The 15677-nt window shown below is 52.3% G+C and overlaps 1 protein-coding gene and 1 long non-coding RNA gene across 8 annotated transcripts in view; both read left to right on the top strand.

The window, feature by feature from the left end:
• Nucleotides 1–2161, top strand: part of LOC134170168 (T-box-containing protein TBX6L) — a 30006-nt gene extending 27845 nt beyond the window's left edge. For all 7 annotated transcript variants that reach the window (XM_062631363.1, XM_062631362.1, XM_062631361.1 and 4 more), the window contains one exon: nt 228–2161. In XM_062631363.1, the coding sequence (XP_062487347.1) occupies nt 228–654 (427 nt within the window). In that variant the 3' untranslated portion in view covers nt 655–2161. The remainder of the gene's footprint in view (nt 1–227) is intronic.
• An 8406-nt stretch (nt 2162–10567) lies between these two features.
• On the top strand, nt 10568–15628 carry LOC134170166 (uncharacterized). Its single transcript, XR_009967143.1, has 2 exons — nt 10568–11768; nt 15301–15628. It is a non-coding gene; the product is annotated as an uncharacterized LOC134170166 (long non-coding RNA).
• Nucleotides 15629–15677: the final 49 nt, after the last annotated feature.

The raw sequence follows: 15677 nt of genomic DNA, 5'->3' as shown, positions 1-15677 counted from the left end.
GAACTCACCTACTCTGGGCTTACCTCCTCTGGCATTAAGGTTTTCTGTGTAAGTGACATCAAGGCTTGGACTAAAATCCATACCACCAGTGAGATGAAGCAGTAAGCAAGGGGAAAAAGGCGTGCTAAAATCTTGCCCTGCCTTTCCCCAGGGGATCTGTGTGGGTTTTCAGTGGTTTCCCACTGCGGTAGGTTTGACTCAGTCTTCTCTCTGCCCTTGGGGCTCAGGTTCCATGAAGCTGGGGACAGCCAGCAGCTTCCCACCCGCGATGCCACAACCTTGAACGACTTCCGGGCAAGGTGCCATGCCTTGGATCTCTCCACAGTGCCTGAGCACGACTCCAAACAGCTCCCAGAGGGCTTCACCAACCTGCCTCCTCTCCCCCCGCCTCTGCCTCCTCCCCAGGACTACACAGGAGTGGTGAACATGGCTCTAGACTCTGTCGGGAAACCCGGGGCCCGAGCACCCATGTACAGTCCCTATGGCACCGAGCAAGGCCTTGGCCAGTGGATGGTGCCTTCCCACAGCCAGTACAGGGCAATGAGCTACTCGGCCTTCTCCACAGAGTACAATACACAGGGGGCTCCGGGACATGCCCATGGGACCATGGCAGAGTGGAGCCAGTACCCTCTGTTCCCCTATGCCTGCTGGTGAACTGGGAGGACCCTTCCCAATAAAAAACTGAAAGAAAACTGTAAATGAGATCAGACCTGCTCTGGGGTGTTGACCTTTTGAAGCCTTGCATACACAAGGCTAAGAGGTATTGCTGCAAGCAGTAGCGTGGGACTTCCTTGTTGCCTTGCTCAACAACCCTTGCTATGTTTCACAAGCAACAGCTAAACTGATGGCTGCCTGGCCATGGCACTGTGGGTCTGGCTGAATAAATGTGTTCTGCAATATTGGGGTGTTTTTCAGCAGGAGTAGGAAACTGCAGGAGCTCCAGAGCAATATTTAAAGAGCTGATGAGCTCTCAGACCCAGCCTGTTTTCATCTCACATTTGGCTGTTTCCAAAATCTCTTCCTCCCAGGACTTGCATGCAAGGAGAGAGAGGCTGAAGAGTTTCAGTAAACTGTCCAGGTGGCCAAAAAGCTGTAGAGAATTATTGCAGAGATGAACAAAAGAAGCAATCCTGGTGTCCCCTTGAGCAGTTTCCTCACTTAGTATAGTCAAACTAAAGTTAGAGTCTTGCCTTTCTTCCAGCAGCATACAAGAGTAAAATGCACAGCAACACCTGTGTGTCTGGAGTGCAGCAGTGGCTCGTGCAGGCAGGGAAGAGTTTGTCCCGTTCAGGAGAAGCAGCAGCAAGGCTGTGTGTTGTGTCTGCATGTCCCCTGTGCCCTCTTCTGTCACCCCTAGATTCGAGGTTAGTGAAACACTTTTCTTTCTGCTGGTGGTGGAGGGAGGTTGTTCAGAGTGTGGGGGGCTGCTCTGGGGGGTTACAAAGGCCTGTGCTGGTCAGGAACAGGGCCACAAACAGCACTGCTGGCTGTGCCTCTCAATCTCTTCCTTTCAAGGGAAAGGAAATCTTTCACTGTGACCTTTTCATCCTTCTTCCACCCCCTGCAGCCCCACAAGAATATAATTTATAGTTATTGTGCTACACTCTGAGCAAGCTTTGTCAACAGGCAGTTCTCACCAGGCTGGCATTGCTCATCAGGAATATACTTCAATTAATACCCTGTAGGCACTGGGCTACATGCTGCATTGCTGGTCAGCAAAGTCATCTTTCGCTGTCTGGAGGGTTGTAGGGATCTGCTTCCAGGTTCAGTTATTAGAGGAGTTTCAGCTCCCTCATCTCTGTGGCCCCATCGTGGGGAGGAGCTGTTCTGCCACTCAGCAGCCCGTATGCTGCCTTGCAAAGAGGATTTATTTTCATCTTCATATTAGAAGGGGGGAGCATCCCTCTTTGCCCAAGTGGCAGAATGGCCCTGGCAATGGGGTCTTGTTTGAGACAGGCTCTTTGCCTCTCAGGGAGAATAGACACGTTCCTAGGTGTTATTTAGGGGATGTTTTCTTGTAACGCTTTAAATAAGCTGCTCTGTGGCCTGTAGCCATCAGTAGGCAGTGAGGTGTGTCATGTATCGTGTATGCCAGATGGTTTTCTCTCTGTGTGTGCAGCACGGTGTGGTCTGTGAGCGGTCCTGCTTGGGTTTGTGACCAGTGCATTCACCAGGAATGGCTGTGTCTGTTTGGGTACCGGCTCAGCAGTGCGCATGTGCATAGCGTAGAGGTGTTGAGCCATGTTTGTTATTGTTAAAATGACTTTGAAAATTAGCCCTACAAATCTGTGAAACTCAACTACAATTACTGCTTTGTTATTTAAATCATACATCGATAACTGCTTTTGTAGCACAATTAAGAGATATAACAAATACAGATCAGCCAAATACTTCCCCTCAGCTTCACAGGATGTGAAGATGTGCGGTGTTTGAATAAAGGTCAGGCTTCACCACAGTATATGCATGTAATACCCTATTAGCCTCTCCCCTGGCAGCACCCTGGCCAGTAGTGATTTATACGTGCTGTGCATGACACGTGTGGATACGAGCAACTTGCTAAAAAGAAATCTGGTAGGGGAAAAAATGCAGAGGAGATTGTTTGTAACCCTAGGATATCGTGATTTGCTGCTGTGCAAATGCCAGCTGTGTGAAGGCAGCTCAGCTGTAAAAGCCTGTGGGCTAGAGGAATATTCTGTCCTTGACCATTAGTAGTTCATTTTGCCACTACTGCTCTGCACATCTTGGAAACCAGATGGAAAGGTGGCTGGGGAGTTTGGTGCTTTGAGCCCCATGTGCAGGGGTGGTACTTTCTGCAAGGCAGTTCTGGTACCCTGCCGTGATTGCTGCAAGTGCCATGCTGACAAGAAAGGGGAGAGTAATACATCCCCCCTGGTTAGATCTGTTTCTTTATCTTTGAAGTTGGATTGTATTTCCCTTTGTCACAGGGTACTGATGGGGGTGGAAACCACACTGTGGTAAGAGTAACTGAGGAAAACTGGGCAGCACAGAGAAACTCCTGTGCAAATACGAGTGTCATCTTCTTGTCAAGCCTTCAGAGCAGCCTTGCGAGTGCTGCTGCCCCGTGGGCCTGTTGGTAGAGCTGGTTTGGCAAATGGCTCTGCACCCGGGTAAAAGACTCATCCTTGTGCCTAGGACAAGCTATTAATTATTCATCAGCCTTCTGTTGCAACAGGACTCCTTGCCCTTCCTCAGTGAATCATCTGGCTCGTTAGAAAGGTACCTTTGCTTTCCTCGCTCGCCTGTCTCTGGTTAGAGACTGGGGCTTGGCTGCTTTGTGAAGCCTTTGGAAATCTTGCCCGTAGGTGTGTGCTCTGGACTCTGCTGCCGCCTCCTCTCTCTGCAGTTCCCACTGTCTTGTTGTCTTCAGCTGTGGCATTTAAAACTCTGTATGAGCTCGACTGAAACGCTGGTTTTGCACGCATGTGAGATAATGTAATGCCTCTGACAGCTCCAATAAAAGGAGATGAGACACGCGGAAGGCGGGCCATTAAGAGCAATAAAATAAACTCCAAAGTGTGTTTTCTGTGCATCTTTTTCGAGCACACCAGTGGCTCCCCTGTAGTCATGCTACCTGAGGCCAGTTTGTACACGCATGACATGCTGTTGATCTCAGTGTTCATTGTTCTCAGTGTATTCAGTGAGCCCCAGGTTGTCTGCTTGCATCGCTAGATGTGACTCAGACTCTTGCACTAATTCTTTGCAGCAAATTGTTTATTTTCTCTGTGTTTTCTGCTCCTCTCCTGCAGAGGAGTTACATAAGGATGAGGGCAAATGATCTATAAATGGGATCTAGGTAAATTTCCTATGGGAAATAAAGATCCTGGTTTATTTCTGTTTTTCCTAATGGTTTTTGCAGCCTTAAGCCTTGTTTGACACTGCTTTGGTCCAGATGGGAATGGCAAGAAAATGCTCTTTGCCATTGCTGCGGTTCTTCCACAGACAGCCACATCCCAGAGCAGCTGCAGGCTCAGGAGAGGCACTGTGATGCTGTTTCCCTGCAGCACAGCAAAGCACCCACCTTTCCCTCTGCTTAAAAGATATGGCAAATCCTCTTGGGGGTCAGGAGCCCTCTCGCCTGGCCCAGGATGTGGTCTCTGCTCCTGTACCCACCGGGTCACCGTCTGGTTCTGCTGGAGAAGCCACCAGCTGGTTTCACTAAGAGTTATCTGTTTCCCAGGTGCTGGGGTGTGCTCAGCTGCTGAAAGCCAGCCTCACTGCCTGCTGCCATCAGAGCAGTCTGGGAGGGAGCACCGCTCTCTGGCATCTTCTGCAGCGCCTGGTGTCAGCAGCAAGTGCTCATGTGTGCGGTGTGGGGCAGGGTCTGCTTGTCCCCACGGGAGCTCGGTGGGCCCTGGGAAGCCTCTTGCCTGCCGAGGGGGGTGAGGATGTTCTGAAGAGCAGTGTTTCCAGGCCCAGGTGGGCTGGGGCACTTGAATTGCCTTGTAGCTGGACAGCCAGGCTGAGCTGGACTCGTTGCTTCCTTTGGATTGACTTGACTGCCCAGCATGGGGGTGCCTGTTGTTTGGTCCTTGGTGAGCCTCCCAGGAGACTCCTGCAGTGCATTTCCTTGGCTAACATATGTACTGGGTCATCTTAAGCAAATCCAAGCAAGCAGTGCAAACCCCCTTCCAGGAATAACAACATTCTTCAGGTCAAATGGGTATTTATTGCAGAGCTTAAAAGCCACTTAATTCCTGAGCCCCAGGTTGGGATCCCATACGGAGCCTCTTAGCAGGGGGGATGCAGCATTTGGCTGACAACAGCAAACAGCAGCCTCCTGCCGTGTGGGGCTGGACCAGCACGAAGCCAAATACCTCCTGCCTGGGAGCTGCAGCAGCTGCCAGCCCCTCTCCTCGCTCATCAGCGGCCAAATGTGTGGGTGCAGGTGGCTTCACTGACCTGCTTCCCCCACCCAGCCTCTATTTGCCTTGTAAACGACCAGGAGCAGAGAGGGGGTGAGACTGTGGGGCCAGCTGGGGAAGGGGGACAAAGGGTTTGCCCCAGAGTGTGGGGATGGGGGTGCTCTGTTGCACTTTCCCCCTGTGCCGCGGGTGATGCTGCCCAAAGCCCACGCAGAGGCTGGCTGGGCCCCTGCGGTGCACAGGGGCACTGCTGTGCTGCGGGTTGGTTGTGGCTGTGCAGGCTGTGCCTGTTTCTGCCTGTTTCTCCAGGGCTCTCGGTTCCCCTGGCTGCGAGGAGCAGGTGTGCTGATGGCCGGCGGCTCCAGGTAAGCTGCTCTCACTGTCGTGCTTTGCAGGGATGTGCTAGGGTTTACGTGCGGCTTCGAGACATTGCAGCAAACCTGAGCAAGAGGAGCGCAGGGAGGGTAACACAGCTGGTTGCAGGCTCAGAGGATGGAGTGAAGAGAGTGGGGAAAGCGTTTCTCCTCTGCAGCCCCTGCTCCTCCCAGCACACGGTGTGAGCTGCCCAGGCTCCAGGTCTCCAGGCCTGCCCCCGTGTCAGGCATTTTAACCAAGGCTGCAGCAATCCTTCAGTGCAGGGGTGAGGAGAGGAGCTGCAGCTGTGAGGAACAGGCTTGCTGCTCAGCTTGGGTTAGCACTGCTCCTTTCTTGTTTTTCCAAGTCCTGTGCGTGTGGTTTATGGCATGAAGTGCTTTGCTGTAGGGGGCTGGCTTGCCTCTGACACTTCTGTAATACTCCATTTGTTTCCTTTGGATGTGCAGGTGTACAACTACAGTGTTCCTGTCCAGACAGCGCCCTGCTTGGTGAGTGTAATGGATGGATTTCATTTCCATCTCCTACAGTTCTTTGGGGACATGCTGAGATTTTCATTTCTTCCTCTCCTGTTTTTATTGAAGACGGAAAATGTTGTGCCTCCACAAAGGCGAATGGGAGTAGGTGGCTCACGCTACAGGACAGGCACACCATCAGTCATGCAGCCAGGCATGGAGCATTGCTCAGTTTTGGTCTCTCTGCCTCTCATTGGACAATAAGACTGTACATGGAAAACACAGCAGCTGGCATGTGGGCTCTCTCTGTGCAGCATCCTTGCTGGGAGATGGTGCATTAAGGGTAGATCTGTGTGGAAATGGTGGTGCAGAGTAGAAGGGGATGAGTCAGGCCTGATTTCTGTCACACCATGGGGTCCATCCCCATTGCTGGCTCTGTTCATGCTGGACAGACAGCCCTCTGCTCGCCCACAATCTGGTTTTGGCTCTGATTTACCGTCTAGAAGGGGCCCTGTGGAGACAGAGCTGTCCAGAGCAACTCAGGCACTACCCAGCAGCATGCAGGTGAAGGGAGGTGAGGACTGCTGCAGACCAGGTAAGTGTAAGTCAGCCCTCCTGCATCCTTCTGGGCATCCCCAGTTAGTGAACAATGGAGCAGTGGAGGGGATGTGTTCAAAACTGCCCTGTTTACCAGGGCTATGCTGAGCACTGCGCTGGCACAGGGTGAATGACACCAATGTGCTCCCTGTAGAGCCCCTGGGGACACAAGGGCATTTTGAAAATCACGGATGAGAAAGCTATGCCAGGACAGGAGTTTCTCAACTCCTCAGGCTGGGCTGGCAGTCCCATGTGGAGCCCTGCCGCATGGGTCTCATCCCTGGCTTCATCCTGCCCCTATGTCTGTTAATGGCCCTGTCCTGCCTCCATCCTCAGGGATTAATTGCTTCACACTTGAGCAAATGTGCTTGGTGTTTAAAAAGAGTCTATCGATTTGTGCGTATTCCTGAAAGCCTCTCAGGGCCCCGCTCCCTTTGAAGTGTAAAAGCATCTGTCTGCCTCTGCTTCTCCAGCAGTCTCCTGCACCATTTGCATCCCCTCTCAGGGGCAGTGGGGGGGGAATCCAGCCCTGACCGCATGCAGTGCTCTGGTTTCAGGCTGCTGAGGGGGCTCCCTGCACGGGGGACCAGACTTGGAGACAGAGGTGCAAAGCTTCAGTCTAGGCAGGGGGTTGAGCTTAGCATGCTCAGGATGGAGCCATTTCTGAAGGGCAGTTTCCAGTGCTCCAGTCTTTGGGAGTGCTTTTGCTGCATGCTTATCTGGGGTGGGTGCATTGATTAGGAAAGAGAGGAAATAGCCCCTGGCTTCTTCCCACCATGGTACTTGGCCAGACAGCACTGGTTGATAAGGAAGTAAGATCAGACCTGGGCTGCTTTGGCTAATCCACCGTCCAGGAGCTGAACTGCATGGGGTGACCAGAACCCGGGGTAATTCTCTGTTGTACATTTGAACAAATACTGTTGAAATGCAAGCGTCTGCTTGGACAATTTGCCCTGTGATTCTCCCCATCCCAGCTCCCCTGGACAGTGGGACTGGCCCTGGGCAGGCTGCTTGTCCCCACCAGAGCATTTGCACAACCTTGCAGGAGCGACTCTTTCTGGAGCCAGGACTAAAAGCTCTGTCACTCCTTGGTTGTCGCTGGGGTGGTGGTGAAAGGACAGTGGGGACAAATCCAGGCCTGAATTGCAGGGGCTGCCTGAGCCACTGCCATCCAGCACCTCCCCAGTGGTGCGCTGGGTTTCCTGTTTCAATGGGGCCTCAGCGGAGCAGCCGTGGCACCTCGCTGTTGGAGGCAGTAAATGGGCTCCCATCTGGTTTTAATGATCAGTAGCACTTCAGTGCTTGTTTATTCCCATGGTTTATGCTTCAGCAATAAAATACTGCTTCAGTTTGTTCAGTCCATCCTGGCGCTGGATGGAGATGAGTTCACAGCCTCTGACAAAGAGGTCCCAGTGGCACGCAGGATGTTGGGGTTTTTAGACAGCTGGGCAGGATCAGATGATGGAGTGGCAATTAGTCTGAAATACCAGTGTCAGTGGGCAGTATAGAAGGTAGGGAGGGCAGCTTATCATGTGCCTAGCAAAGAAATCTTGTCCTTGGATTAAAGGAGGAGTCTTTTGGCTTTGGAACTGGAACGACAGTCCAGTCCTTCTTCTGTCCCCCACGAGGCAGCACGGAGCTCTGATGTGGAGTCCAAATGAAGTTAGTCCCAACTTTAAAACCAGGTACTTGAGGGAACATTAGTCCTAAGATGCTGCCATGGTGGTGAGTCAGCTGCAGGGCTGTTTTAACCCTCCCACCCTGTTAGATCACTGAAGTGGTGGTGGAGATGGCAGAAGTGCTGGCAGGACCACGTCTCACCATGGGCACAAGCCGGCTCTGCTGGCAGTTACTGCGGCAGCTACGGCAATGCTGGGAGTTGCTTTACAGAATTAACTGCAGTAAAGACGGTCTGATATCAAATGAATCTGAGGAGGAGCCTCTTTGTGAGGAGCTGGGGGCATTTCTGGTGTCGCTGCCCCTGACCAGCACAATTGATGTTACCTGCCTGGGAGCGCAGAGCCCATCTGCCGGGCGTTCGGGCACTGGTAGGATCATCATCCTTCATCCGAAGGGATGCGCACTAACATGGCATGGATCTGGCAGCCGGTGTCTGGGGATCCTCAGTTATTTTGCAAACAGCAGTTAAGCGTTTCAGCACGTCTGGACGTGACTCTGTCCTGCGGGGTAGGTGGGGACACTAAGACAGAGAGAGATTAAAGACAATAAACCTCAGAAGGGAGAAATGGGCTCTGTCTCCTTTCCGACTTTTATGGAGACCTGGAAACCTTTGCTTTCCCATCTCCCATTTGTTCTCTACCCTAATGGCAGAGGAACAGTCTCCTCCGTTTTATTTCCCAACACTATATTCCTTGGAGGATCTTTAGCTCTTACCTCTAAAGAGCATTGATTTTCAGCAGAGATTCTTTTTCCCAGCTGTTTGTCTAGGCTCAGAGCTGTAGGTGGCAACTGAAGAGAGGATTTCAGCAAACAAATCACCCCCTTCTGAGTCATTCAGGGTCCATTCCCGTGGTGCCACTGATGTTGCATTTGTGCTGATTTCCCCTGGAAGGCCTAATGTGTAGGGGGAGCGATTAAAGGAAACTTCTCGGGCTGCTTTTACACACCTGGAAGCAGGCAGGTAGGCAGCTGCTGCATCCCTTGCCTATTGCTTTCCTCAAGGTCATCCACCCAGCCACTGCTGGAGCCAGGACTCCTTTGGAGTGTACCACTGATATCTGTCCGTCCTGGCAATGTGTGAGGCAAAACCAGTCCCTCAGACCCCACCAGGTACCCTCCAGAATGGGGCTCCGGGTTACACCAAATGCGTCACCTCCAGCTTCCCAAACAAACACAGTGTGTCCATGTGGAGCGAAGGGGCTTGTGCAGAGCCGAGCGGGTATTGCCATCATGGTGTCAAGAAGGGCTGCCTGCTCCTGGGAGCCTGAGCCTGGCCTTTGCCTTTCAATTGTAAATGAAGCAAATGGCAAAGTGTTGACAAAGAAGTGGAGCTGGGTGCAGCGTCTTGGCCCTTGGTTCACCCTGGTGATGTAGAAGCTCCTGGAATCAGCGCATAGCTGTGTCGTGGTGCCTTAAAAGCTCTCAGAATCAGGGCAGAGCTCTCACGGTGCCCTGGAAAGAAGCAGCCCTGATCCCTGTGGATGCTGCTACCAGGCTTGTGCTGCTGGAGCCGAGAGGGGCTCTGGGGGACAGGAGACAAGCAAAAGCAGACTGGTATCGGGGCACTGTCCTCGTCCTCACACTGCTCCCAGCCCAAAAGTGGGGACAGGGGGGAGAAACAGTGCTGTGATTCCTGGGATTTGGGGTTGGGACAGCCTGTGAGTTGCAGCATGAACTCCCCGAGTCCAGACTATAAAGTACTTCACGGGGCCATCCCAATTGCCTGGCCTATTAGTTTTATGGAGGGGCATATTGTAAAGATGCTGTTGATCTCCTTTTACCACGGTAATGAAAACATAACCGTAGTGGGGAAGGAGGGCGGTGCAGGGGGGCAGCGAGACCCCCTGCTTGGGCACCGGGGTCACCTCCCCACGGGCTCCTGGGGTCCCCGGACATCCATCCCTAACCCGTGGCTGAGCTGGGTGCGCTCGGGGAGGAGAGGCCTTGCTGGGGGTTCCTCCCGGCACCCCGAGGAGGAGGAGGAGGATGGAGCTGGGCGCTGCACAGGCAGTGGCACAGTGCCACCCAGTGACTGCGTGTGACCTGCGAGGGGACAGCTGGGGCAGCCTGCAGGGCTTTGCTGCCAAGGTTCTGCGGCCCGGGAGGGTGTCCCAGAGTGATGGAGAATGCGGGAGCACCCCAGGCTGGGCCGCGTTGTGATTAACGCGTGCGAGGGGCGCAGCTCCCGCGGCGCGTCTGGAGCCAGGGTTTGCGTGATCGGTCTTGCCTGGGTGCTGACGGAGGCTGCGTCTGGGGCAAGTCAGGGCTGAAGCCGTTCATGTTTGGGGAGGGACCCTGGCAGCAAAGCGAGCGGAGGAGGAGGGGGTTACCCAGTGCGAGCCGCTCGCCATGGGGAGGATGTGTCTGCATTGGAACGTGCAAGGGGGCTCCTGGGGCCCTGGGACCAGTCCCGGGGAGATGGGGCTGCCTTGGAGCTGCTCAGTCTCTGCCAGGCTGGAGCTGGACCAGAAGGGACCCCTTGTGTCAGGGTGTCTTGGCGTTAGGTGGCAGCCGTGTGTGGTGTCTTTCCGACTTGCACCCCAAGGTTAATGCGGGACCTTTCCTCCTTTCTGCCCAAACCCTGCCTGCATTCCTCACTGGGTCGATACCTGCGTCAGGTTCTCAGGCTATAGCAAGCATCAACAAGTAGCTTGAATGGTGGAGAAAGGGAAAGGAGCCAGGTACAGTGGGGTGCGGTGTCAGCAGCTCCCGAGGTGGGTCCCTGCACTGTAAATCACTGCCCCAGCACTGCCCTGACACGTTTCCAGCAGGGACTCTCTCTTGGAGGAGGCACAGACTGTGGTTCTATTCCAGGTGATGACTACAGAGCCCACAGAGCATTTGGCAGCAGGGAGGGGTGTTAAACCAGCCTGTTCTTCTCCAGGTACATCACCTCCTCCCTCTCCCCTTTGTTCCCTGGCTGTTTCAGTGCTGCACTGCCACTGGGCTGCAGGACTGCAGTGTGAAATCAGAGCAGTGCAGTGGGGGAGGCCTGATGGATGAAAGCCCCACATCCTTACTGCCCTGTGCACACTTTCTGTTCCTAGGTTGCTCTCCAGTGTGTCTTTATTTTTGCCTGTTCAAATTTAGGCCAGCATTGATGCCACAAACACGGCTGTGGAGAACTGTGGCTACCATTGCTGCACAGCACAAACTGTGGCTAGAAACCCAACACCATACCCCTCTGGCTGGAGAGCTGTTGCCATCCCATCACCTTACCTCTGCCTCTATTAGATGGTCACTCGTGATGGTGAAGGTGGGTCCCTCATACAGGCAGGAGCTGCTGCGGAGTACTGGAAGTAACCTTTTTGTTGCTACTGGAATACATCCTGTCGTTTGGGATGATTTTGGTCAGAGGTTTCCAATAGTGCTGATACCCTGCGGCATTGGTCAGGCCCGTGACAGCCCATTCAGCAGAATCCCAATTTTAGCCTTTCCATTTCTGGCTCACCCTGATGTGCCTGATGTCCAAGCCAAGATGCTATTTCTTGCAAGGAAATTATCTTTGTTAATTTTAGATCTCATTCCCCAAAGTGCTGCATAACTACAGCTATTCCAGGTAGTCATGGGCAGCGGGAGGTATTTGATCGTTGAGGGATATGGCTCTTTCTTGCAGTAAGATGACCACATCTGATGGATTACATTTCCTTTGTCCAGTGCAGGGCTTTAAGGCTCAGCAGGAAGCCAGCCCCATGCTGTGTGGGTATCAGCCATCACTGCAGACTCGGAGCCAGATCACCAGCTGCGATACCTGGGAAGAGAAAAGCTCCTTCTCTTCAAGGTCAGTGGATTAATGGTATCACTGGTCACAGCATGAGGACAAAAAAGCAGCCAGTCCAAGATTACAGACATGGATTCAGCATGTAGAAGTCTCAGAGAGTCCCTGAAGTCCATCATAATCCAGATCACGTTAGTAAAGTAACATGAAGTATATTTTATAGAGTGGCATTAGAGTCTAGAAACACATGGGGCGGTTACTTCCCAGTAATGAGAAATGGGCAAGTTTAATTCTTATGTTTCTAATGGCAAGTTCAGGATAGTGCCAGTGTGCTCTGAGATCTGGCTGCCTTCATCACTTTGTCAGGAGCAATCCCGGGGCCTTGTTGCCTGGTTTGGCTGCCGAGCGGTGATGGGCTGAGCAGGAGTCAAGTGCCAAGAGCTGCAAACCAGCTCCTGTTGTTCACTGATGTCAGCCCCTTCTGTCCTTTCAAAGAGCATCCTCTCCTCTGCCTCAGCGCTCCCTTCAGTCAGTTGGGTCTCGGGTGCAGGGTAGGCCAGGGAAGGCAAAGGAGCAGGTCCAGCGCTGCCTTCCTGCCCCACCACCCTTTGCTATGGCAGCAAGAGCTCTTTTTGCCCCCGGGCCTGGAGAGGATTCCTTAGATAGCGCAGGTTGGGAAGCACAGTGCAGTGGAGGGGTGTTAGCAGTGCCTGTGATCCACGCTTTTCTGTTGGGCTTTAATGCTTGATTTCTAGACCCAGCGCAAGATCGCAAGTGAAGGATTTTTCAGCGCTGACTTTCAGCTGCCCTTGTTGGACCAGCCAGGACGTACAGAGCAGGAGTCGGTTCCCTGTGGATACCCCAGATTTAGCTCTGATCCCGATTGTCTGGTGCGCCAGCGGCGGGTTAGACTGATAACTCGTGCAGGGAGGGTTCTGGTTACAAAATGCCTGGAATGAAGCAAGCAGGTGCTGGGAAGGTTATCTGAGGAGAGCGCTGCCTTCATTCTCTGCGTCTCTCGTTCCCCGCCTGCCTTGGGAGCAGCATGGAGGGCATCTTCTGCAGGTGAGGCTGTGTCTGCACTTGAGGGCTGCTGTCTCCTCATGGTTAGCAGCCATCACACCACCGAGCAGGGGCAGTAGCTCAGCTTTTAGCTCCCAAAGGTGGTGCTAGTCCGAGGCAGGAGCCCCTGTGAAGCGGAGATGTGTCCAAGTCACAGTGGTGAGTGCTGGGCTGCCTGGCTGCTCCGGTGCAGGGTGGTCCACTGGGAGCAGTGTGTTGATAACCTGACTCCAGGTGGGCACACAACAGTCTCTTGGTGACTTACAATAACTGGTGCAGCTTTGGCTGTGTGCAAGCTCTTGGAGCTCAAGTTTCGGAGCAGGAGGCTCACTTTGGGACAGCTGTGATGGGTTTCTTCCCCTGCTGCCTGCCAGTCCCTGGTGCATTCACAGTCCTGCTGCAGGAGGGCTCAGCTGTTTGCACAGTGATGCCACAGTTCGCAGCTTGGGGTATTAAGGTAACCTGAAATTGGAACTGCTTTACCTTACCACTCTGAGCTGTGACTTGTGGCTTAACAGCTGCTGTAGAGCAGCTGATCTGCCCTCTAAAAAAAGGCAGAGGGGACAGTGTAGGGGACAGAACCCGCTACAGCTGCCCCAAGGTGAGCTGTCCCCGCCACTGGGTACAAACCTGGTCTTTCCTGCATGCACAACTCACACTATTGTAAATCGTGTCCGAAATTACAATGAAAAGTGTTCTCTTTCTGTGGCAGCATTTATTTGAGTGTATTTAAGCCCGTTTCCTACTGGTATAAGCTCAAACAGGGATACCTCTGGTTGAATCTAAAGGGGTGGTTGTTATTGCACTGGTTTAGAAATAAAACCTTTTAATTACATGAGACAAACATGTAAACCCAGCTGGGCCCAGGGTGAGGTAGAAATTAAAGCTTACTCTGCCTGCTGTCGGAGTGACGTAGCTGAAGGAGTTCAGATTTAGATCAGTGAAGCCTGTGTGCGGGTAAGCCAGAAACAAACCCAACCCCAGAGCCTGCCTGCTTCTTGTTACCGTGGGCTTTGTACTGAGTAAACGTGGCTGTCGCTGGAGTACAAAACCTGAGTCCTGACTGCAGCGAGCGGAGAGCAGCACCAGGGGAGAAAGGGAGTGTTGAGAGCAGTGGTCCCCAGCTGGGAAATTACCTGGAAGTCAGTGCCAGGGGAAGGAAGCTGGAGAGGGAGGATAGAGCCAGTGCTGGTGATGGACACCGTGCACTGCTGGGGCTCTGTGCAGTGGTGGGCAGGAGCTGCATGTTAAAATACAGACAGCTCAGTGTCCTTGCAGCCCACTGCAGCTGTGGAATATGGAATAATGATAACTGCCGTGTGCCATGGTAAAGCACGTGAGCAGCCTGTCACAAGGAGTTGTTGCTAAACTTGCAGTGAAGTAAGGGAATGTAGACTGTTGCAGCCTCACATCAGTGTGAAGCGGTGCAGCTTTGTATTTGGTGACACCGGATGTACTTGAGGTACAAATAAGATTCGTCCATACAGAAGTATTTTAAACTTCCCCCAAGCCCCTGGCTGTGAAATCACTTCATCTCCCAGTGTGTGTAGGTGCTACAGTTTAGTGTCTGAGAAGCCTGGATGTTACCAGAACAAGTAATCTTGTCCCAAACAGAGGGGTGGTATTTAGCCGGTAGGAAGCATATGTCTGGTGTAGCTGTGGACGTCTGATTTTGCTGTTAATAGTAAAGCAGGAGCTACTGTAGGCAGCATGAGAAGCAGCTGCAGCAGTGGGGTAGTGCTTCTGCTGGCAAGCTGAAGGTTTCCAGAGTACTGTGAAATGGGATATGATGCCTCCTGCATGCACCTTACCTGTTCTTGCTCAAGTATTTGAAATACTACTGGTTTCCTGAACTGCACCCCACAAACGTGAGCATCTGATGGTAAGACATTATGCAGAGTTGGCTATGAACGTTTATTAACATCCGATGGAAATCGGTACTCCAGAGAAGACAGGCACCAGGCTGTGAACATACCTACGGAGTCCAGGGAAACCACACAAGCTTTTTAGACTTCTCCTTCACAGCAGTTGAGCTTCTGATGTTCCTCTGAAGTTTCTCTGCTCCATGAGATCAGCTCAAGTTTTAACACACTGTTAATGAACTGAATGGTCCCAAATACTTAAAAAAACCACCCAAACCCCTTATGTTCTAGTTAGTGCTGTTCTTGATCTGGATTGATTGTAAAAAGGCAAAATGACCTCCTGGTTTTTACTTGCAAAAGCAGGTATTTTTGACTTCTTATACTGCCATCTTTCACCAGTGGCTGCCATACCAGCCATTCCCCCTCCAGAACCTGCACCAATTACACCTTATGAAACAATAAGCTAGTTTAAACCATACACATAACACGGTCATTCTTACAAGCAGAGTCAAGGGTATCACAGTAAAAAGGTCATGGTTTCTACAGAGACCTTTGGAAACCTCAGCAAAACAGCAGCATTAAACAGAGTGAGAGGAGGAGCACTGAAGAGTCGGGTGTGAGGGAGGAAGAGCCAGCAGTAATCTGTATAACCAGAGATGCATCTCTTGCAGGTGAGCCTCCGGAGCAGAGCAGCATAGTCAGAGAAGAGGCACGACGATGGAACCAGGAGAGCAGCATTCAGCCCGGCACCAGCCTTTTCTCCTGCTTAATTCTTCCTTTGCTTCTGGGAAACTTCTGTTGGCGCGCTCATTCACACACCAAACAGGGCATCCTAGTGACAGTCAGGACCTGAACACTTCGCTGACAGTGTCAAGGTTTTAAGACTAAAGACAACAAATAATACTGTAAGTGGAGGCAGATTTTATTTGGACTGTACAAACAGGGCACTGGGGGGAAAAGAACCCCAAACAAAACAAAAAAAAACCCAAAACCCAAACAGTGGCTTAATGTTGGGACCAGTTCTATGAAATAAGTGGGGTAAGAAATT

This window comes from Pezoporus occidentalis, unplaced genomic scaffold (assembly GCF_034315485.1).
Source record: "Pezoporus occidentalis ecotype Australia unplaced genomic scaffold, CSIRO_AGI_Poc_V1 ctg37, whole genome shotgun sequence".
Lineage (NCBI taxonomy): Eukaryota > Metazoa > Chordata > Aves > Psittaciformes > Psittacidae > Pezoporus > Pezoporus occidentalis.
This window is presented reverse-complemented; position numbering and strand designations above follow the sequence as displayed.